Source organism: the organism of the source record quoted next, unplaced genomic scaffold, assembly GCF_019419815.1.
Source record: "Pyrus x bretschneideri cultivar Hongxiangsu unplaced genomic scaffold, Pyrus_bretschneideri_v1 Contig26, whole genome shotgun sequence".
In the NCBI taxonomy this organism is placed as follows: domain Eukaryota; kingdom Viridiplantae; phylum Streptophyta; class Magnoliopsida; order Rosales; family Rosaceae; genus Pyrus; species Pyrus x bretschneideri.
Window position 1 is genome coordinate 2735246 of NW_025999568.1, and position 23809 is coordinate 2759054.

The window sequence follows — 23809 nt, forward strand, 5'->3', positions numbered from 1 at the left end:
CACCTACTCATGTTTTTTATTAATCTTGAAAACGAAATGATAATCAAACATCCCTAAATCTCATACAAATCCTAAACATAATTTCACCAAAATAGAATTCTTATGAAAATGTATTTATAAGATATAATCCGAATACTATTCGAATCCAATAGTAAACATATATAGTTATTTCAATCATTTACGTGTCTAAAAATGTAGAAATTTTGCTACCTGTTTTATGTAACATTAATTTTGTTTTGTGAGAGTCTATGGTTTCGATCGATAAAACGGACTCATATAACATGAACAACCCAGCATATCAATTTTGAGTATAACAACGCCAAGAGACTCCTGAATTCGACGGACTCGGATAAACTAATAGGGGCCCTTTTGAAGATATAGACCCACAAGGAATGCTTCCTTTCTTTTTCTTTTTCTTTTCCTTTTTTTTTTCGGTCAACAAGAAGGGATGCTTGTTCTCCTTCATTGATATTTGAGAATGGAGAAGTGCAAAGTGCAACTAAACTACCAGTCAATACAACAACCAGTCTACTTTCTAGTTTCTCCATCTATTCACTTTCATTTTCTAGCAAAATCCACACAAAAAATTCTTGTCACTTGTATTGCAACTTCTATTTCTCTCTCTCTCTCTCTCTCTCAAAACCTTGTACAATTTTGATCAAAGTAGTGCTCCAATGGCCAGGCCTGGCAACAAGATCATACAAGCCAAACTGGTGGGTATGTCTTACCCTTTCTCTTATTTCCAATTCTTTACTTGCTATATTTCTTTCTAATTTGATTATTTTTTAATTCCCTCTGTTCCCTTCAGCTACAATCTATCATTATTTGTTGATATGAAAAAGGCTAATCTGTGGAGAGATTTTATGAGAATCTGCAAGGGTTCTAATAGCAATTGCTTAGCTTAAGAATCTAAATTTTATATATTAACCAGAATACAAAATTTGATGTAAATTGTAGAGATATATACTTTTTCCCAACTGCATACTCGACATTTTCAACCCCACATAAGTTTGATGTACCTTCTGTGACCATCCAAATGAAGCTATTGGATATAAGGTATTCTGTATTCTACGGCTTCGATTTCCTAGCTGATTCAATGAAACTGTGGAGGCCTCCCATAAAAATTAGAAAGCTTCCTTGTTCGAATGTTCGAATGTTTGCAATGCTTCAGTTACTAGTTAAACATTAGCTGTGTTGGCTGTAGCGGGATTTCTAACAAAACAGCATTTCTAAGTGTGCCATTTTGTTACTCTAGACCGCCTTTTAGTTTTAGGATCTGATCTTTCATCTTCATTTTTCTATGGTAATTTGGTCGATTAGATTGGATATTGTAATCACATTTTTGGTACCGACCGAAGTGGGAAAATGTTAGTTATTATTTGTAGTTGTGTTTATTATGTAGTGCATAAGCAATATTAGTTGAATCGTCTCACAAAGACACGGGTTATTTCTAAATTTCATAAATGGTCTTTTTTTTTTCAGGTGCTTCTGGGGGACATGGGAACTGGGAAAACCAGTTTGGTGTTAAGATTTGTCAAGGGCCAGTTTTTCGATAACCAGGTATTTGTTGGCCTCTTGTACTTTCAAGATATCCTTTCCTTTTCCCAATTTATGTGTTGAACAATTGAGGACCTTGGTGCATGTCTTGATGCAGGAACCAACCATTGGAGCAGCTTTTTTCACTCAGATACTGTCTTTAAGCGAAGCCACTGTGAAGTTTGACATATGGGACACCGCAGGACAAGAACGATACCATAGCTTGGCTCCTATGTACTATCGTGGTGCAGCAGCAGCAGTAGTCGCGTACGACATCTCAAGCGCGGTACCTATGAATCACTTTTCACTTATAACAAAAGTTGCATTTGAAATATAATATCAACTTATACCATGTACTCAGTAACTCAGTAATAAATAATCAATGCGAGGGCACATTTTAGAGCACTGAATGCGTGCAGCTCTTCTCTATCTCTCTCTCTGCCTGCAGATACTTCAGCTTAGTTTGTGACTTTAAATCCAATATATCTACGTTGGCACAATATTCAGTTAAACACTGAGTTATAATATATTTCAGTTATCTATGGTTCTCTGATTACTATTTTGCATTGTCCCCAGGATACATTTACTCGAGCCAAAAAATGGGTTCAAGAATTGCAGAGGCAAGGTAAGGACATGAAGATTGAACACTAGTGCTCTTATCGTGTTTTTCCATTCCTAAACTCTGTTTCCAATCTTGAAGACCGAATAGTCGAATTACTAAAAATGATTTACCTCATCTTGTCTTATGGTAATCATAACTATATAATCTTCCTAATACACTTTTGTTAAAGAAAAAAACTTGTGCGTATTTTGCAAATATTTCATCAGATATGTGATGTAAATTACTTCGTATACTAGAAGTGTTCCGATAGTTTGCATATACCTCCTATTCTCATCTGAATCTTTCGGGCAGTTTGTCACCTTTCATGGTCTACAATTGTGTTGTTTGTATTATCTGCGGCAGGCCCCAATACATCTCTTTCGCGTGCCCTCTGCTGTCAAAATTTTAATTGCTTTTCTTAGGCTGGCTAGTACAATTTGAAACAACCTGGTCTAGCTCTTGTATTGCATACATCTCTGTGTTTCCTATGTTATATGTTAAAGTAGTACGTCTGTTTTCGGATGAATATTTTGTTGCACTTGGAAAATGATTCGTTATCAGCATTGTGTGCTATTTTGGAATGATCTCCGGCTGTTATTGAGAGATGATGTATTATTTATTACATTTTTCAGGGAATTTAAACTTGGTGATGGCATTGGTTGGAAATAAGTGCGACTTGGAGGCGAAAAGGGAGGTCGAGAGTGAGGTATTTCCAACAGCTTCACCACAATTTCCCTTTCCCTTTCGCTTCCCATCTGCATGAATGTCTTAGGAATGCACATTAAATGTTTCGCTGTTTGTTCGATTGAAAGTTGTAAACAGATGATAGGTGACTGTTTGATTTTTCTTGTAATTGGGTTGCAGGAAGGGGAGCAATTTGCTCAAGAGAATGGGATGTTTTTCTTGGAAACATCAGCCAAAACCGCACAGAACATCAACGAGCTTTTCCATGAAATAGGTAAAATTTATATTTATTATCCGGAAGAAAGATATGTTTCTGTTATATTCAACGTTATAAAAGATGTTAAGCGCTAGTCAGACGGTGGACTAGAACCTAGCGTCTAGGTGGATTTAAGTAAATTTATTATATATCGCATAAGTGCTTGCTTATACTTAAAAAATACATAATTGCATTGTGATACATAAATTGCAAAGTAGAATAACAGATAGATTATAAAGTACTATAACATAATGCAAAATGAAAGTGATCTCTTTTTTGTCTGAAAGTCGCAACCTAGGCGGGTGCCTAGTCTGGATAGGCTAGGCGGGCACCTAAGCCGGTCTAGGGGCCCTTTCTTAATTTTCAAATGCCTAAGGGTTAATCGGGACGGTGGCTAGCCACCTAGAGCCTAGGTGGCGCTAGGCAGGGATTTTTAGAACCGAGGTTATATTAGTGCCTAGGATAGCAAGATTATCACCTAGTTTTGTAGGGTTGTATTAATCGTAATTACTTGACGGTCTCCTAGTTACAGTTTTTGCATTCTAACTTGCATTCGGACAATGCTTAGAAAGTTGTTTTCCTTTGCACCTATGCAGCAAAGAGATTAGCAAGAGCTTGCCCCCCAAGGCCTGCCGGAGTGAACCTAAACAGCGTAACACGAGACAGAAGAAGAAAGGTATTTTGCTGCTTGGGATAACTTGACAACATTTTTTGAGAAATCCCATTTTTCTTGTTGCTCCCTCGGAGATTGTTTTCTTCAAAGGGCAAGTCGGAGTCTCAACAAATTGCTCACAGGAATCAAACATGTTACTGATTGAAAAATACATTTGTACATAAAATTCGTACACGTTCTGCAGAATACCAACGTTTGCCTTGACAATCGTATTCGTATGTGACCAATGTTCAACGAAAGCGTATGAAGCGTAGGGTGTAAGTTGTGCCCTAGACATTATAAAACTTTGGTTGGATGGATCAGCTCATTTGTAACTGTAAAGGCAGTTCTCATTCTTTTCCATCAGCTTGTGTGTGGTTTCTAACCATCTATGCATCTTTTTTCCTAAAAAGGCAGTTCTCATTTTAAAAGAGAGTTTTAACGAAAATCAATCCTAGTACTATTCACTTTACCCTTTATTTTGTCCTTATCATTAAAACTCAAAGTTTTCAAGTCCTTTTCATTAGTTTTCCTATTTTAAAAAGGTGTTAAGATACTTAGTTGAGGATTACCTTCCAAATAGAAAATTTTGAGTCGTATCGCCTATTGAGATGATGTCACATCAGCAGTTACTTGCCATTTCGACTTTTAATGACAAGTACATTTATAAAACATGGACAATTGATCATGTGACAATATGCTTGTCAATATTAAATGGAATGATTAGACGATGTCTCAAAATAGGTACATTAAAGGGTATTTTCCCTCCCTTCTCTTTCCCTTCTGTTTGAACCCTTAAGAGAGAAAGGAAAAAAAATTGTCAGAGAAGGGGAGGGGAGGGGAGAGAATTCCCATCAGTCTGAAAAAAGGATATCTAGAGGGTAAAAAAACTTATCATATTTAATACTGGTACACTGACACCGGACAAATTAGAAGACATTATAGTACAAGAACGACTTGAATGGAACATGGACACGGATGTGACAACATCTTAAACCAATGATGCAATGCCATGTAGAACAAGGACACCAAGTTGAGATACATGACATTGTATCATTGTCCGAAGCTCTACGGTGACATTCCAAATAGTGTAGATAAGTCTTTCCTGCATAATAAAGAGTCTATCCAACAACAACAACAACACAACAAAGCCTTTTCCCACTAAGTGGGGTCGGCTATATGAATCCTAGAATGCCACTGAGCTCAGTTATGTGCCACGTCTTCCGTTAAATTCAAGTTCTCCAAGTCTTTTATTAGAGTCTCTTCCAAAGTCTTCCTAGGTCTTCCTCTAACCCTTCGGCCCTGAACGTCTATCTCGTAATGCCCTAAATGTTTGTCTCGTAATCTCATCTTCTAACCGAAGCGTTAGTAGGCCTTCGTTTTACATGATCAAACCATCTAATCGATTTTCTCTCATCTTTCCTTCAATTTCGGCTACTCCTACTTTAGCTCGGATATCCTCACTCCTAATCCTATCCTTTCTTGTGCTCACACATCCAATGAAGCATTCTCATCTCCGCTACACTCATTTTATGTACGTGTTGATGCTTTACTGCATCAACACGTACATAATAGAGAGTCTATACCAAAACAAAAGGAAAGCAACGAGAGGGAATTGTTTCTCAATTCTCAATATATATTGAAACAACTTTATGTATATGATTTTGAAGGCGTTGTCCCATAAGAAAATTGTACAAGCTTATAAGTTACTAATAGAAACAATTAAACATATAAGCAGGAAAAATAATCATTTAAACAAAAATAAATGCGCAAATTATAGATACAAACCTATTCTCTTGCTGAGCTCTCACTTGGATTATGGGGTGATTTGGACCTCAAGCTTCTGTACATCTCTGAACAACATTAGGCAAAATCCGACAACGCCCCAAAGAGTTTTGGCAAGCGAGTTTTAAGACTTGTGATCGACTTCTCTCTCACCTGAAGGCATAACCGTTCATACGATTCCTCGTCCTCTTATGACCTCTTCTTCACTGTCTCCACTACAAACTGCTTTTCCGCAACCACATCACTTCAAGTGTGGCCTTCTGGCTTATCTGTATCTCCTTCGTCCGAAATGGTCTTGTGCATATTTTTATTGTACCAGTCCTCGAATTGTCTGGCCTTGCGGGAAAGTTCTTTCCTAGTGTCTTCACATTTCTCCTTCATTTTAATTTCTTCCTTTTGGAGAATCATAATAGTATTAATTACAGCAGCAAAGTTATGTATCGCAGTTCTTGCAACATCGTCTGGAAGTTTCTCTAGATGGTCATGCCAAGCAAGGAGGAGTCCCTGAATAGGGGGTCGTTGAATTCTTGGAGGGGAAGAAACCTTCTCCTTCAAGTTGCTCTCAATGGGGATGAGATTAAGTTTTAACCAATTGTTGAAGGCCTTTATGTACTCCTTTTGTTGACTCACAAGCTTCACAAACTCACCATGCTATCCTTGCACAACACCAAATAGCTGTATTGTGCACTCATGGTGGTGCTCACTTGTATGCTTGGGACATTGGGAGATGTCCAACAACCTGAGTGCTGTCACAATCTTCGATTGGGTCTCATGGTGAGCTCGCATTGTTCCCCACATAATAGCCATCCTACAGTCTGTAAGTTATTTTTAAGTGGTTTCAAATTCCATGTTTGAAGACGAAGCAATATAACTGTTCAAGCACTAAAAATCTAAACTCCCAAAAGGTCAGTTCGGTGGTGAAGTCCATCACTGCCAAGACACCATGTGTCTAGGCAGGGCAATGACCCTAAGTGTTAATAAACCAAAACAAGATAAAACCCTGAGTGTTAATAAACCAAAACAAAATGCAGATGACTTACAGCTACTTTTGCTTTCTCTAATGCTTCAGAGTTAGTACCTCGTTTATTCAACGTGTTCAGCAAGGTAACCTTCTTTTGGTTCTCATATTTCATAAGCTCACATGTCTATCCACAAACTAATCCCAAATAAGATTCAGTACACGATTAATGACTACTGACATCAGTGAAGAGCATTACAGTTCAAAGGACCACAATACAGCCAAACCAAATGACAACAATGACAGATTCGCAAAGTTGTGTCGAGCAATGTAGCATTCAATCAGCATATTGAAATCAGTGGAAGCCAAAAAGGATTAAATGGTAAATGCAAACGTAACGTAGCAATTCCTTACACCATTTCCTATCACAGTGAAAGAAAAATAAAAACAGAAACAATGGAGTTTTTTTAGTACCTTGACTTCATCATATAGTTTTTTCTCCCATGCCAACACTTTATCCAAGACGGTACCGTGAGTTTCATGCTCTTCTGAGTCGAAATCATCCTTGCTATCATCTACATTCAGCAATCCTCTAAAAGACCGATTCCATGTGATAACACGCATCACTCTAGGAGAGTGATTAATGTGCCCTGCAATTGTAATCACAGTAATTGCTAGCAAACATCAAAATTACACTTTTTCAATCTGAAAACATCATAAAAGTACTCGAACATAACATAACAAACCCAACAACAGAATCATAAGATTACCTCGATTATCAGCAAAATTGGAGTGATAGTGAAGCCGGGTGGCCTCCAACATCTTGGAAACGTCATGGGCACTCTCCGAAGCCTTGAGAAAATGGTCATCAAGTTCCATAAATATTATGATTCACCACCGGAGGCGGAGGCACCGCCACAACCTCCTCGACTTTCGGACTCCTTTCCACATCCTCCTCTTCATCGTTCTCCACTCTCTTCGGACTTTCTTCGAACGCCTTCTCCTCTTCAATACTTTCTACTCTCGTTGGCGGCCTTTCGTCATACACCTTTCGCTCAATCTCTTCAGCATCGGCCAACGTCAACGCCGACATGTTCTCCACTGAGAAATAGAAGTCATAAGCCTGTTTCCATGTTATGGCAGCGGCGGCACCGTCCAGCTCTCCATCGAAACAAGCGGTGCCGGAGATGACACTGGCGATGGAGCATCCAAATTGTGATCGTTCTCCACAACCCCTCTTTTGCCCCGGCTGCCCCTGCTAGTCTTTGATACGATCCAATTCTCAATTCCCTTAATCAACAGTAGCACAAGAAAGCTATGGAAGAAGAGGAAATGAGAGAAGCCGAAAAAGCCCCCAAAAGTCATTTAAGATCCTCTCCAATTATTCTTTGGGGTGCCCCCCTAATTAGATAGTTTCTTTTTTGTTTTAGCTACTTCCTCAGTGGGGATAAGGAATTTCAGAATATAAAACCTGAATTAAATGGGATTTTGGCAACCGCCGGTTCAACAAATTATGATCTTAATCGCGCTAAAGGAGGGAGTTCCTAAAGAACAAGAAAGTTGACCGTGACGGTCATAGCTTTATTAAGTTCGTAAACTGGTCGTTGGTTGATCTAATCGGACCCTGGACATGCGAGAATCCTAATTATGAAATTTTGGTGACTTTTTGGGGAAAGAATCAGCCATTTTTAGCCCTTTGGGTAACGTCTTTGGTTCCCGCCAATCGATCTTCTGTAGGTGGGCTCAAATCATAAGTCTATGTAATGCTAGGAGCATAACTCTATAGCTAGTGAAAGTACGCGAATGAAGAAATCCAACAACGCCATGGAGAAGACGAAGGTCCATAGACCGTTTCTTTGCAATATGAGTAAGGAGAACTCTTGTTCGAGAACTACCATAATCAAAAGGTACAACGACCCATTGAGACTTTTTGAAGAAAAAAAAAAATGTTTTTTGGCTTGTAAATCCACTTGCAGCCAATGGCTTGTTTCTCTGCCACCCAATCGATGAAGACTCAAACTCAACTCGCCCTGGGCACAGGGAAAGGGAAGTTGCGAACGAAGTGAGTAATGTAAGGCGGTTGAAGAAAGTCGTCTGGGGACTAGAGCGCTCGCCCTAATCAATACGAAATTGATCAAGATGGGATCATGATTTAATTGGAAATGCGTAAGTAAAAGGAGATGGGCGGTTAAGAATTTCACCATCAAATGGATTGTATATAATTCCATCCACCCTAAACTTCAGTAGTACAATAGGCCTAGGATGCAAAGCTAAAAGTTTTGCCACTGCCGTCTGGTTTGTATTTATGGTCCCTGTTTTATCATAAGCTCCAATCGACACATTTGTTACTTGAATATCGTAGGTTGAGCACTGTCCTTCCCTTTTCCAAGTAGGAAGCAAAATGATGTCCCTGAACAATCAGCACAGCATGACCACTACCTCTGAAATTGAAGGAATCCACATAAGCATGCACAACTTTTAGAGGAAATTCTTCAAACAACCACAAGTGCTGCCTCACTGCATTCACGGTACCACACTGCTGCTCAGTTTCAGCCATAAATTGTAGTGCCTCTTTCGTCCCAGACTTCCCACGCTCCTTGAAATGCATTCCATGCAATAAGAAAAATCAGATTGAAGCAGGTGTATCTTATCCCCAGCAAAGAAGCTTGACCTCAATCTCTAGATTTAGGGAACTTATTATATTGTTGGCAACCATGGAAATGACTTCCTTAAAGTAAGAGGTTTGTGCAATCAATGACTTCCTTGGATTAAGTGGCAAGGCATCAGATAAATTGGCATCGTCTAGGAAATATTGTTTTATCTTTGCCAAATATACCATCTCCTTGACCATGAAACAATTATCTTCAAACCAAATGTCCCAACTTTTCTTACCACAACTGTACATAATAAGATCAGGACCTTGCTTTTGCTTTTGATTTTCTGCTAAGGGTTGCCGGACCTTATCTAATTCACCACAACTGTTCTCTCGAAAACAGCCTTCCATAAAAATTAGTTCTATGCTGCCGTTTTCCCAGGTGACCTTTCTCCAATTGTCATTCAAAATAATCTGGGAAAAACTGACTACAATGGCTTTCACTTCCAGTTAGAAACAACCATTGATTGCCCGAGATGTACCCCTCTAATATCCACTTGATAGAAGTTGCAGAACAGATCGTACCACTGCGCCACCCTGGAGCCTCTTCAAATCTCTGCTAATTGGTGAAGACAAGCTAGACACCGAGTTGTGAACTGCGACTTCTAACTTTCCAACCGTTGAAGCTGGCAAATCTCCATTGAGACTTTGAACAACATGTGCTCGCACGTTTTCTATTTTTGGACATTGGTCGAATAAGATATTTTTATTTGAACTGCTTGATAATGGCTAGAAAATAGCCATCACTGAAAACGCACTGATTTTTAACAGTGATAAGCAGAAGAATTCCTTGATAGCATTTAGAAACATGTCATTTTTGCACCAAATTGGACCTTTATCGTCCATGACCACCTGCAAAAGCTCAAGGACAACACTATACCCCTCAAGAGAATTTGATCATCATAGTGCTCATCTGATGAGTATTTCATGGACATCTTACACAAGTTTTTAAAGAAAAGATACCCCTCATCCCTAATCTGACTAGCACAGTCACCTGATTCAACACTATCATTATTAGATTTTCCACTAAAATCACATTTTTCATCTAAGCCATGGTATTCAGTAATCTTAATCTCAATGTGAGACACATTAGCTTCTTCTTCAAAAGACACTTCTTTAACCAAAACCGAATTTTTTTGCGGTTCGGTTCGGTGCGGTTTCAAATGGGTTTCAGTTTGATTTTTAAGAAAAAATGTACAATTTGCAATTTAACATATTAATAAGCATTTCCCAGTAGCAATAGGAAAAAGACATTTGTTATGTAAAAAATTAGCATGTTGCATGCAGTTGTGATGTTAAAACATGTTTGTGCAACAAAAGGGTGTCCCGTAGAAGGTATAACATAAAACAAGTTGAACAACTTTGAATTCATTAAACGTGAGCGAAAGTTTCATACTAGAATATGTGATATCATGCTTCAAATGAGTGGACTTCATTAGATCATTGTTCGACTCTTGATAACAAGATTAGTCCACCCTTGTACATATATGTGTGTGTGTGGTGTGTGATGGTATAAAATAACAAAGGTCCTTCAAGTTAATGAACGAAAGAAAGTGATGAATGATGATATTCTAGTGTGGTTGAGTCCATACTAAGTGTATGGATTCTAATAAACAACCAATTAAAACATGAAATCTAATATGGACATTTAATTACATGTTTATTAATATTTACGGTACGGTTCAGTTTCAGTGTGGTTTTCAAAAGCCAAAACCGAAACCAAACCATTTTCTATGTTATGGTTCGTTTTCAAAATCGAAACCATTTCAAAACCAAACCGTTCGGTGCAGTTCGATTTGGTCCGTGATTCAGTTTCGGTTTTCGATTTTCGGTTCTAAGTGCCCACAGTAAAAAAGCATAAACCTCAGTAATAATTTGGGTCATAACAGTCCTACACCTCAAGCTTTCGCTATTCTCAATCACCTCATCATCATCATCCTCGTCCCCCTCAATGATGGTATTGGGCTTGGACTTAGGTCAAGGCTCGGGGTTGGGTTTGATTTTGGGCATGCTGGCAGCGCGCTGTAAAGGGGAGTTGGAGAAGCTAGGGAGTGGCGGAGGCAGTAGAGGAAAAGTATCCGCAAAAGGAGGTGAGGCAGGGACGCCAATGGCGGCAGCGGTGGCGGTGGAGGCTAAATTAGGCTTGTAGAACTGCAAATGGGGAGGGTGTGGGCCCACCACCTCGCCCTAGGCGTAGTCGCTTAAGGCGGCACCGGTGTTCTTGAAGTAAATGGCATAGGAAGAGTGGGCAGCAGTGAAGGCGTTACGAACACTAGGTATATGATCGCCGAGGAAGGGTTTGTTTATTGTATGCATGAACAATTGAGTAACATTCTCATTCATCACATCTCTCGTTCTGAATATGTAAACAAATTCAGACAAAGCTTTATCCCAATAAGTGGGATCGACTGTATGAATTCCAGAAGGTCACTGCGATCGATGTTATGCCATGTCTTCCGTTAGCTCCAAGTACACCATATCTTTTCTTAAAGTCTCTTTCCAAGTGTTCCTCTACGCCTTTTACCCTGAGCCACTATCTCATAATCGTATTTTTAACTGGAGCATCTGTAGACCTTCAGTTCATATGTTCAAACCACCTTAATCAATTTTCTCTCATCTAATCCTGTCTTTTCTTGTGTGCCGACAAATCCAACAAAGCATTATTTTCTCCGCCACACTCAATTTTTGCACATGTTGATGCTTGACTGCCCAACATTCCATGCCATAAAGCATTGTTGGCCTTATTGCAGTCCTATAAAATTTTTGCTTGAACTTTAGTGGCATAGAATGGTCGCATAACACACTTGATGCACTCTTCCACTTCATCCACCAATTTATATTCTATGGTTGAAATCTTCATCCAATTCTCCAAACCTCACCCCTATCTCATTTGGAACCCCATAGCCACTCAAGTTGCACTCTATATACTTTGTCTTTGACCTACGTAGGCGATGACCTTTAGATTCCAACACTTCCCACCAAAGGTTAAGCTTCATATTTACTCCCTTCAGCGTTTCATCTATCAGGACTATATCATATTTGAAAAGCATACACTAAGGGATATCATATTGAATACACTTTTTCCAAATCTATGAAAATCATATGCAAATATTTTTGCATATATTTATATTGTTCCATCAATCTTTGTATGAGATAGATTGCCTCCATAGTTGAGCAACCTAGCATGAACCCAAATTGATTGTCTAAGATCCATGTCTCTTGCCTCAGTCTATGCTCAATTACTCTCTCCTAAAGCTTCATTGTAGACTTATTAACTTAATACCCTATAGTTCATGCAATTTTATATGTCACCCTTATTCTTGTAGATAGGCACCAAAGTTCTTTTTCTCCACTCATTTGGCATCTTCTTCGTTTCCAAAATCTTATTGAAAAGGTTTGTGAGTCATGTTATACTCGTCTCTCACAAGACCTTCCACATTTCAGTATGGTAATCAATCTCACATTTTCATTCGTTTGGTAATCCCAAACTGAACTAAAATAAAAATATATATATTATTTAATTTTAAATATATATTTGGAATTGTAACAGCCGTCGAATTTGGTTGGAATTTAATCTCAACCGTTAATACAAATCAAACCCTCAGAACTCAGTCACTCTCTCTCTCTCTCCGTCTTTCGACTAGACCTTACCTCACCACCTTTCTCGCCGATTTCTCTCTCCGTCTTCAAATCCGGCCGCACCCACTTCACATAAGTGACTCATTTCTCTCTCGACTGACCTATCACCTCTCTGATCTCTCTCTTTCTCGACTTCTTATCCATCACTATGGAGGAGCCTTCCTTCATGATACAGAGGCAAAGCCACAGCCACCGACACTGCTCACCTCTCTGATCTCTCTCTCTCTCTCTCGACTTCTTCATCCAGATTTCAACGCACTGTGCACCGATTCTCCCCCAAATCAGGTAAATTTTGGAATTAATTTAGGGTTTGAATTCTAGATTAGGGTTTGTGAAATTTAGCTCCTAAAAGGTACTGATATAGAGGTTGATGATTTATGGTTTATACAGTTAGCCTTTACCAAGCAAAGTAAATAAAGAGATTGATGCCATAATAAATTATGTGAAGTTTATACACTTGACATCCTTAGCACCTAAAATAGTTGAGGCTTTTGTGTGTACTAGTGATTGGCTTAGAGGAAATGAATTTTGTTTCTACAAGGAGCCTACACTCGACGAATTCAATTTTTACAAGGAACTTGAACGCTTAGAAAAAAGTAAGTAAATAATTTAATTTCCTCTTTTATTTTCTCAGTATTTATTATCTATTTCTATAATTCAATCTAAATGATTTGTGGTTTATTGTTTTAGGCACGGCTAATTTGGGAGGTGAGGAGAATACAACACATGGAAATGAAATGTCACCTCCACCTCCTTGACCACCTCAAGTTGAAGTTCAACAACGTCAAAATCAATCACTACCTCCACGAGCACCCATTTTAAGGGAAAAGGCTCAACCATCAACATCAAGGGGAAGAGTACCAATAAGAAGGGAGCAACCACAACCATCAACAAGATCAAAGGGCCGAAGAGGCCGAGGAGGCCAACAATCTTCATAAACTTTAAGGGTATGTTTGGTATCCTATTTGAAATTTTTTAAACATTTCTTGAAATCAATTTATTTTAAGACTCAAAAAGGTGATTGTTTTGCGATTTAAAATTTTTAAATCTTACGACTTAAACTAGACAAAGAGATCTAAAAAGAGGGGGTCGCAAGAGAGGGAGAAAGAGGAGAGAGGAGAAAGAAAGTAAAAGATGATTGAAGGAAACAGAAAGAAGGGAGAGGATCAGACGACATAGAGAGGAAGAGTGAGAGAAAGAACCAAGAGAATGAAGATAGCATATTGGAGGAGAGACGAAAAAGGTAAAAAAAAAAAAAAGAAAAAAGAGGAAAGAGAAAGAAGAAGAGAGAGAGAGAGAGAGAGATTTGGAGTGGAAGGGGAGGAGGGAGGGAAAAGAAATGAGTGAGTTCAAGTTTAAAAACTCTAAAAACTCACTTTTTATGTTTTTAGAGAATAAACTATATTTTTGAGTTAGTCTTGAGTTCAGTTTTTGAAAATAGTCCTACCAAACAAGTTTTTAAGGCCAAAAACTTGAAAATTGTTTGTGAATATAAAAAGTTGGATTCAAGTAGAGTACCAAACAAGCCATAACTTTTCTTTTTGCTTTTGGTTTGTACCTTAATTTATTTTCAAGCTTTGCCTTGTAACTAATTTTTTTTTCTTTTGGGTTTGTTACTTAATTTATTTTTGTTGCATGCATGTGTAGTAGAATATATTTGAAAAACAATTCATAATTTCATATTTCAATTAGGGTTATAAATCTATGATTGCACAGATTGGTATGTATGAAGTTAAAGGCTCAAAATAGATTGCATTGTTGGCTCAAAATAGATTGCACAAACGCACATATGGCATATTTGTATGTATGACAGATTGGTATTAACAAAATTGGGCTAACAATTTCAATATAAAAGGCTAAATTTTAGCCCAAAAGCCTAATATGTCGAGTTTCAACTCAATAGCCCAAAAGCCTAATATGTCAAGTCTCATCTTAATAGCCCAAAAGCCCAAAATCAAAATTTAATCCCGATTTGTCCCGAAATCTCAAAACTATTTTAGGATTCCTGAAAATTTGGTTTGGGATCGATCTTGAAATTGGGATTCCCAAACCAGCCCTAAAAATAAGCTCTCCATATGTATTTAACCGTGTTCTCTGTAGCTAGAACATTTCCATTCTCTCCTTAATGCGCCTTTACTTGGTTTAGTCTCTTTTCTTTCTTTCCCTTGCTCTAGCCAGTTTATAGATATTCAACTCTCCTTCCTTGCTCTAGCCAAGAAAATTTCTATTCTCTCCTTAATGCGCCCTTACTTGGTTTTGTCGACTTATTCAACGCATATGAATTGTTAAATGGCCTCCATATTGAGGAAATTTTTTTGTATAGATGATCTTGACATTAGTATGTTGAAATGATGATACATTGTATTGAAGGCTTAAAGCCGATTTGGTACCAATTTTGTTTTTAATTTTAATTCACTTTTAAATGAACAATAAAGAGTACAACAAAGAAAAGTGGGCCAAGCAAGGGTTGGGGAAGAGTGGTGGAAAGGAAGTGGGGAAGGTGAACAAATGAAAACTAGAAGCTACAACCTAAAAATTAATTTTCATAGGTTTTCATTTCTAGTTTTTGTTTCTTACGTTCTCCTTTATTTCTCGGTTTGTCCTCCCTTATTTCCACATTCTTCAACATACATTCATTATATCCTGAAACTAAAACTAAATTGTTATCAAATGTAAGTGTTTAATGAACATGCAAATGGAATGAATATTGAATTATCTCAAGTTAAAGCTACCTCTGATGTCTTCCTAACGACATGTGTTCCAAAGCATGGTTACTTGTTAACTTCAATTGTTTTGTATCCTATTTGTATTTCTCACATTGTTTCAAGTACCATATGTACACCATGTTTGCAAGAACTCTTCAATGGATGATACCAGTATTTCCTTTTCGGTCGAGTGAAAGAGTTGAACACTAGTTTGTAACTATGTCGTGGTTCTTGATATATGGAATAAAATTATCCTTCAACATTGATCTTTAAACTTTGGCCCAATTGGATCTTTAGTAGCTAAATTAATTCTTGTGTGTATTAGTCCTTGAAATTGTCCCAACATAAAGCAACGGTCCTTTTAGGTAACCAGCTTTTTATAGCCTTTTATTTTGGACAAGTTCGCTCCACCCACGATGCAACAAGTTCAAGGATGCACAGTCGCAAATTTTTAATTCAGAGACCAATGCTCCAATTAGGCCAAGTTCAAGAACCAACGCTTTAATTTCTAAGAATAAAAATAAGAGGCGAAAACTGTCCATTTAGCCCTCAACTTAACCTTTGATCATTGTATTGATGGACATTACATCAAGAGGGTTTACATTAATATTGTTTTGTTATAATACTTGATTTTTCCTCTGTCATACTCTCTTACATACTGAGGAATGTATCTAATGTCAATGCATTTTCCCACAAAGCAAGGCATATAACCACATTCACCATCCTTTGAAAACCCAAACTAACTTTAAGGCAAAAGGATGAAAAACTAAACGATAAAATAAACTCCCCAATCATGATACCAGTGCATCTTGATACATGAATATTGCATACCCCCTTCTAACCATAGAAAGCTTTGGAAATGTAAATAATGTTTTGCAACAATGTTGAGATCATCAAGACTGAAGTTGTAGCGCTTTTCCAACGCTAAGTATAACACCTGATGTAGAAAAAACCAAAGCCCAGTTATAGTTAAATGATAGACTTTAAAAATTATGAAATAGACGAGGAATTATATAAAACAAACCAATATAAGAATGTAGTTATCGTTCAATTTGACACCTATTCTTTTCATAATCAAAGCCCACTCTATATAACAATTGCTTCAAATCTTAAACTTTTGGTATATTAAAGGCATACAAGATTTCTATTTTAAAAATAAAGAAGGCAAGCACAAAAGACTTAGAACTCTACCCACAATTTGAGGTATATATAATCTCTAAAAATTCATGAACACGACTTAAATCTGAAATGAATGTTAACGAATCATTGACTAACATATCCAATATAATCGGTTATCCTTAAGATAGATATTATTAATGTACCTGTACCAACACCAACTTCTAAATAAACAGTTCCATGGAGTTCAGATGATGTAAACATCTTATGCAACAAAAAATCAAATAACACAAGTTCTGCCCTCCACACCTGAAAGCTCGGTATGAACACATTGCAGATATACAAAACTTAAAACTAGTATAAAAACCAACAACAACAACAATAACGAAATTTACCTGCAAACTGACACTTGTAACTAACACTTGAATTAGATACTTCTGCACATTTTGGATGAATTTGTAGAGCAAACAAAACAATACGAAAAGATCTAGAGTGGCATTTACTCGATAAGAATTATTAGTTCGGTTAAGCAGGTTCAAAATTTACTAGTAATCTATTTTATGTGCTAATTATTTTATTTTTTTTGGTAAAATTTTATTTTATTTTAACTTTGTGAGAAAAACTATAATTCTTTTTTCTTTTTTTTTTCTTGGCTGAGAGAACAAAATTTAGTGTTGGGCTAATGCGAACCAATCTTGAATTTTTAGAAATAAGTGAGGGTATAATAGGGAGGAAAAATTCAGTATGATTTCCTTAATAACCCAAAATTCAATTCCCACCAAATTGTAGGGTTTCCAATTGCTTCCGCACATGTTGTTCCTTCTGAAAATGGTGAAGATTTTTACAATCCCAACATAGGCATTTATGCCTGTTAATTTGTGCAGCCTATTTCTGTGCTACTAAGTATCCTATATGGATTGTTTCTCTACTCAGTTTACTGCTGGGGTTGGGCTCTGCAGTTTGAGAAATGGATCATGAAGAGGAAGTGCTAGATGGATTGTGCATCACATTGGAGGATAACCTCGATCTTGAGGAAAGATTTAAGAGCACCATCCACCTTGTCGGCAAGCTCACTGCTGACAATGAACCTTCACAAATCGTGGTAAATGAAGTCCTAAGATCGGCTTGGAACAAGATGGGAGTTGTGAGGATTTCAAAGGCTAAAAATAACATATACGCAATCACGGTAGGAAAAGAAGTTGTGGCCAGGAAGCTCCTAGAAGGAAATCCTTGGTTCATCAAGGACTATACGTTTTTTGTGAAATTATGGCCTTCTTACCATTCACTTGATGATATACAATCTACTAGGTACAAGCCCATAGGATCCCTAAAATGTTTTGCACAGTAAAGAACGTGAGAAGTTTTGGGTCGAAAATTAGCACTGTCTGGGAGGTGGAGCACCCTTTGGTAACTGGGTTTAGGGGTTTTCTACGAATAAGGGTGGATTTTGATACTTCTAAGCCTTTGATGGCCTGGTTTTTTGTGCCGTGCTCAAAATTGGGTTCCTACATGATTCGGCTTTGCTATGAAAAGCTTCGATCTTTTGTTACAGGTGCGGTCACCTTGGCCATTTTAGTGGTTGCACGTGCCCTGCACCACCATTTTTGTCTGCAGACAGTTGTTTTAACATAGACCTGCGTGCCCCTTGTCCCCCGACCATGACCGACTATAAAATCTAGTGCCAACGAGCGCTATTGGCATCGAAAGTGGGAACAGGGAGTCGGAGGTTTCTACGGCCTATTGGAGGAAGAAATGGACTTACCGGTAAATAATTCTTTGGCTCGCCGGAAAGCAAGGGACCAAATGACAATTTCTGAAGATGGACCCTTTTGTCTCCCCTGACATTTCTATACCTGACACCTCTGCACCTACCACCTCTAAGCCTATGACAAATGTGATCCCTCATAACACAGTGTCGGTTCAAATGAGGTTGTTGACCAACACTTGTCTTCTCGCTCTAAGTTGTTACTAGACTATGGGCACACATGGCAGCCGGATAGCTTTGGGACTCAATTTTTTAATGGAACACTCACCATCGCTATAAATGGTCTTTCGTTGGATAATGATTGGTGCGATCCCAATAGGGTCCCTCATTGGGCCTTCAAAAATGTAAATGAGCTTCTTCAGGATAGGGTAAGGGCCAGCCCAACAAAGTTTTTAGTAATGGATTGCTTTCCCCCAGGTACTAATATCCTTGAGGTGGATGAGGCCTCCCTAAGTCAGGCATCTATCTTGGTTGACCAACCCAATGGCCACAGACCAAACGACTTGGTCTCTCCTCCACACAAAAGGGTTAGACTTACTATCAACCCAAAAAGTGGGTGTCCTTTACATCTTTCTAATAAAAAAAAAAACAAAGGCACAAGACATAAAGGGCGAGGGGATTGTGGAGGCTACACTACTCATTTGAACTTAAGTGATATGGCTTATGAGGACCAACTAATCACTGAAGACCCTACTACGCCCTCTATGAGGGTTTCCAAGACAGAGGGATTCGAAACTCACGAGCAAAATAAGGGGTACAAAAAATTTAAATCGGCGACGGCTAATAGGGCTCAGCTACACCGCCAAACATGAAAATCCTACTCTGGAACTGTTGAGGGCTTGGGAACCCTCGGCGAGTTCAAGCGCTGCAAAATCTAATCAGGCAGCAAGTTCCCGTTTTGGTTTTTCTCTGTGAAACCAAATCCTTAATCTCTTTTGTTATTTCTTTCAAAGTCAAGCTGGGCTTCAACAGAGTTTTTAGTGTAAGTTCTCAAGGTAGTTCTGGAAGACTTTGTCTTTTTTGGAATAATAAGTTGAACCTTCAAATCTTGTCATCTTCTGAAAGATTTATCGATGCGGAGGTAAGGGCATTGGGGATCCCCTTCATTAGAGGTTCACGAGATTCTACGAGCATCTAAACATAGCAGACAGATTCCAATCCTGGAATCTGCTCCATGACTTAGCTTCACATTGCTCACTTCCGTGGGTGGTAGGGGTAATTTCAATGAACTATTGCACATTCATGAAAATGAAGGGGGTTTTGTTCGTCCCATAAATCAGATTCTTGCATTCAGATCTACTGTGAATGATTGTGATCTTTTTTATTTGGGTTTTGATGGCAATCAACATACCTGGGTCACAACTCACTCAGATAGAATCAAGGAGTGGTTAAACCAGGTTTAGCATCTTTTAGCTAGAAAAATCTTTTTAGAAATGCTAAGGTCACTCATTTGGATCCTAGCACTTCATATCATATGCCTATTATTCTCTCTGTTGATGGCGAGCCAACATCAAGGAGAAATGGTCGTCATGGGTTTCGCTTTGAGGAATATTGCGCTAACCATGACGAATGTGAGAAGGTCATTAAGGAAGCCTAGGATTGTCCAGTGATAAGGGTCCCAATGTAGCAAGTGGTTCATAAGATTACGGCCATAAGGGTGGCTCTTCTTAAGTGACAACAAGTTGTTGTTAAGGGAGACATGATGACATCACAAGGGTAAGAGAGCACATCTGTTGGATGATCTTGATAGGTTGCTGGGATAGGAAGAGACCTTTTGGTCCCAAAGATCACTCATACTCTAGATGAAACAAGGAGATAAAAACACAAAGTTCTTCCAACAACGAGCTAATTTTTGGAAGTAAAAAAACCGAATAAAGGGCCTAAATGATTCAAATAGGACTTGGGTATCGAATGATCACTGCATGGAGAAAGTAGTTCTGAATTATTTTAAGGACCAAGACCACCATTAACATTTTCCAATATGGGAAGTTGCTTAAACAGATAAACTACACTCATGTCTCTCTGATACCAAACCGATAAGCCTCTACAATGTGATTTTCAAAATCACCTTTAAGGTTGTGGCCAATCGGTTGAAACAGATCCTCACCCAAATCATATCCCTCACCTAGACAACTTTTGTCCCGGGCCACCATATCTCGGACAATACACTTTTTACGGCAGAGATTGCCACCCGGTTGTCCAAGCCCTGAAGACAAAATAAGGGCTTTTTATCCCTAAAGCTCGATATAAGTAAGGCTTATGATCGCATCGAATGGCAATACCTTAGGAGTGTTCTTACCACTATGGAATTCTCGCAGAAATGGGTGAACTTGGTGATGCAGTTTATCTCTACGATCTCCTACTCTTTTGTTATGAATGGTCGGCTAATGGGTTACATCCACCCTACCTGGGGACTTAGGCAAGGAGACCCCTTGTCTCCCTATCTTTTTCTTCTCTACGCCGAGGGCCTATCCGGCCTCATTACCAAACGAAAGTGAGAAAGGAAACTCCAAAGGATCTCTATTTGCGCCAATGCTCTGACCATAAATCACCTAATGTTTGCTAATGATAACCTATTCTTTTGTTGTGTAACCGAAGCTAAATGCCACAATATTTCTGAACTCCTCCTCACTTATGAATTGGCTTTGGGACAATAAGTGAACCTTGCTAAAAGTAAAGTATGTTTTAGCAAAAATGTTAAAAGGGATATGCAATCAAAACTTGCCAACGCTCAAGAGGTGCAAAGAGTAAAGAGACATGAACGTTATCTGAGAATGCCTACATTAGTGGGAAGGAATAAAAGTGCTTGCTTAGCCTATATCAAGGAACGACTCTGGAAACATTTACAAAGTTAGAAGGGGAAACTTGTAACTGCGGTGGGGAAAGAGATTCATGTCAAGCCAGTGGCTCAAGCCATTCCTAAATACATGATGAATTGCTTCCTTTTACCAAAATACTTATGTGCCAGCTTGAATCGGTTGGTACCCTTTTTTTGGTGGAAAGATTATGAGGGTGGGAAATGGATCCATTGGTACTCTTGGGATAAAATGTGCCTTCTCAAATCTGAGGGGTGATTGGGTTTTAGGAACCTTTATGCCTTCAATCTCAGCTTACTTGCTAAACAAGGATGGAGTTCCACTCCGATTCTCAATCGATGGTGGCTCGAGTGTTCAAAGTGAAGTACTTTCCAAACTCAAGTCTCTTAAACGCTATGGTATTCCCGAACTCTTCTTATTGCTCCAACAGTGTATGCACTACCAGGAAGGTTCTTAACTTGAGCATAAGATGGCAAGTGGGGTGTGGCGAATCGATCAACATTTGGGAGGATCCTTGGGTCCCTCTCCCGTCCACCTTTCGCATTTCTCCCCAAAGCCCACTGATTGTATCCTCCATAATGTCTGTTAACTCACTCACTCTTCGCGAACATGGAACCTAGACCTGGTGGGGTCTCTTTTTACCGATACGAAATTGGAAGTGATCCATGCCATACCCTTAAGCCTCCGCCGCTCTTTTAATCATTTAATATGGCAATTTGAGAAAAATGGTAAATTCTCAATGAGAAGTGCGTATCATACCACACGTGCATGGTTGGTCCCGATAAATAATGGGGCCTCTTCCTCTGCATCTTCGGGGCTCACTTCCAAATTATGGGCTAAGTTTTGGCAGGCAAACATTCCCCCCAAGGTGAGGATTTGTTTTTGGCGACTCTATAATAACATAATTCCTGCAAAGGAAAATCTGGGGAAACGCCATATCCTTACAAATTTCGCATGTGTGCAGTGCAACTATCAGACGTAATCTACTCTCCATTTCTTAAAAGACTATCCTTATGCTTAATGTGCATGGATTTCTTCACACTTAGGGATAGCATTACGGGGTTTCTCCCCCGCTACATTTCTTGAATGGACTATAGAAATCGCTAGTTCTCTCTAATCCTCTCATTTCGATTCAGCCATGATGATTTGCTAGGCAATATGGGGAGCTCGGAATGGGAAGCTTTGGAATGGCGATGGGGAATGTCATGATATGGTGGTTGCTCGGGCTCTTCATTGGTGGTAGAATTTTGTTACTGCCAATGCCAACACAAACCACATAAACCCTTCCCGACATCCCACTTTGAAATGGACAGTTCCGCCCTCGGGATGCCTCAAACTAAATATTGATGGGGCCTAGAATGGTGAGAGTAAAGTGGGGGGTTTCGGCCTGATCATTAAAGATGAAACTGGTAGTTTTATGGCAACTTCATGTGGAAAGTCTTCAAATATCTTCACTCCATTACAAGCGAAAGCGGTGGCAGTCTAGACTGGTTTGATTTAGGCAATGAACAGAGGGTTTACAAATTTAATTTGTGAGAGCGATTCTCTTCAGATTGTGGAAGCTTTACGTGATCCTTCTACTATCCTACATTGGTCAAGTGGTGGAAGACATCAAGGTTTTAGCCCCCTCAGTCATTGAAGTGCCTTTTTCGCCGTCAAGCCAACACGGCGGCTCATAGACTTGCCCGCTTTGGATTATCGGTGGAACACACTTTCGATTGGATGACCTATCCTCCTAGTATTTTAATTGATGTACTTTTGGAGGATTGTGCCTCATCCTGTTGAACTTTATATGCTTGTTTCACTGTATTTTGATATGATTAATGAGATCTACTATCGTTTTCTTCAAAAAAAAAAAAAAAAATATTCCTCTATTTAGAGTTGGATTCCAAAATTTGCGTGGGTCCCACCAAATCTTTTATTCTGCAATGTTTGCTAAACACCAAAATATTCTATAGTCGGAATTCTATTTCTCTTTTTTATTCTGATTATCCTTACGAAACATGTCATTCGTGTTTTGGACCTAATTGGGGATCTGGATTGCTACCCCACTACCCATTGCTCTATCAACATGCCAAAATATTTGGGCAAAGTGTTCTACAACTTTTGTCGTAGTAAGGATGTTTCACACATCCATTGGTCATCCACATCCCTTTGTTAATGTACTTTTAGTACTCTTCCTCCATGTGTGGTTGCTGATGGTACGAATCTAGATGGCTCGATCTGTTGCGGCACTCTAAAATCTGACTTTTGCTTCAGGTGTGCTTGTTTTTGTGGGGTTATTTTGGTTTTGCTTGGCTCTCAATGGACCCACCTTCGATTGGTTCCTACATGAACTACTCCGGTGGTTGCTGGCGAGAGACATCCAGCGGCGGGCTGCTTCTTCTTGATTTCCTCTGGTGTTGTTTGTTTATTGTTTGTGCCTCTCTCTGAGTGGGCTACGCTACTGCTTTTGTTGGAGTCGGCTAGGCTGCTGTTTTTGTTTTTAATATGGCCTATGTTTTTCTTAAATGTTGGGTTTATAACTATTTAGATGGGCTAATATTTAAGGATTAATATATATATATATATATATATATATATCTATTTTGGTTGAAAATATCCCTCTTCTTTTCATTAATGTTATCAGTACAAGCATTCTTA

General features: G+C 38.7%; 2 protein-coding genes and 1 pseudogene across 2 annotated transcripts; 1 reads left to right on the plus strand and 2 right to left on the minus strand.

The window, feature by feature from the left end:
* The first annotated feature begins 574 nt into the window (after positions 1-574).
* On the plus strand, positions 575-4092 carry LOC103929104 (ras-related protein RHN1). The gene is made up of 7 exons (XM_009338251.3): positions 575-713; positions 1483-1560; positions 1655-1822; positions 2113-2161; positions 2770-2843; positions 3002-3095; positions 3674-4092. Exons 1-7 carry the CDS (start codon positions 675-677, stop codon positions 3772-3774), a joined length of 603 nt encoding a protein of 200 aa, XP_009336526.2. The 5' UTR covers positions 575-674; the 3' UTR covers positions 3775-4092.
* Positions 4093-5760: 1668 nt separating this feature from the next.
* Positions 5761-6321, minus strand: LOC125478703 (protein ROLLING AND ERECT LEAF 2-like). The gene is made up of 2 exons (XM_048587136.1): positions 6268-6321; positions 5761-6165 (listed from the first exon to the last, which is right to left on the minus strand). Exons 1-2 carry the CDS (start codon positions 6319-6321, stop codon positions 5761-5763), a joined length of 459 nt encoding a protein of 152 aa, XP_048443093.1.
* A 19-nt stretch (positions 6322-6340) lies between these two features.
* Positions 6341-8080, minus strand: LOC103929105 (annotated as a pseudogene).
* Positions 8081-23809: the final 15729 nt, after the last annotated feature.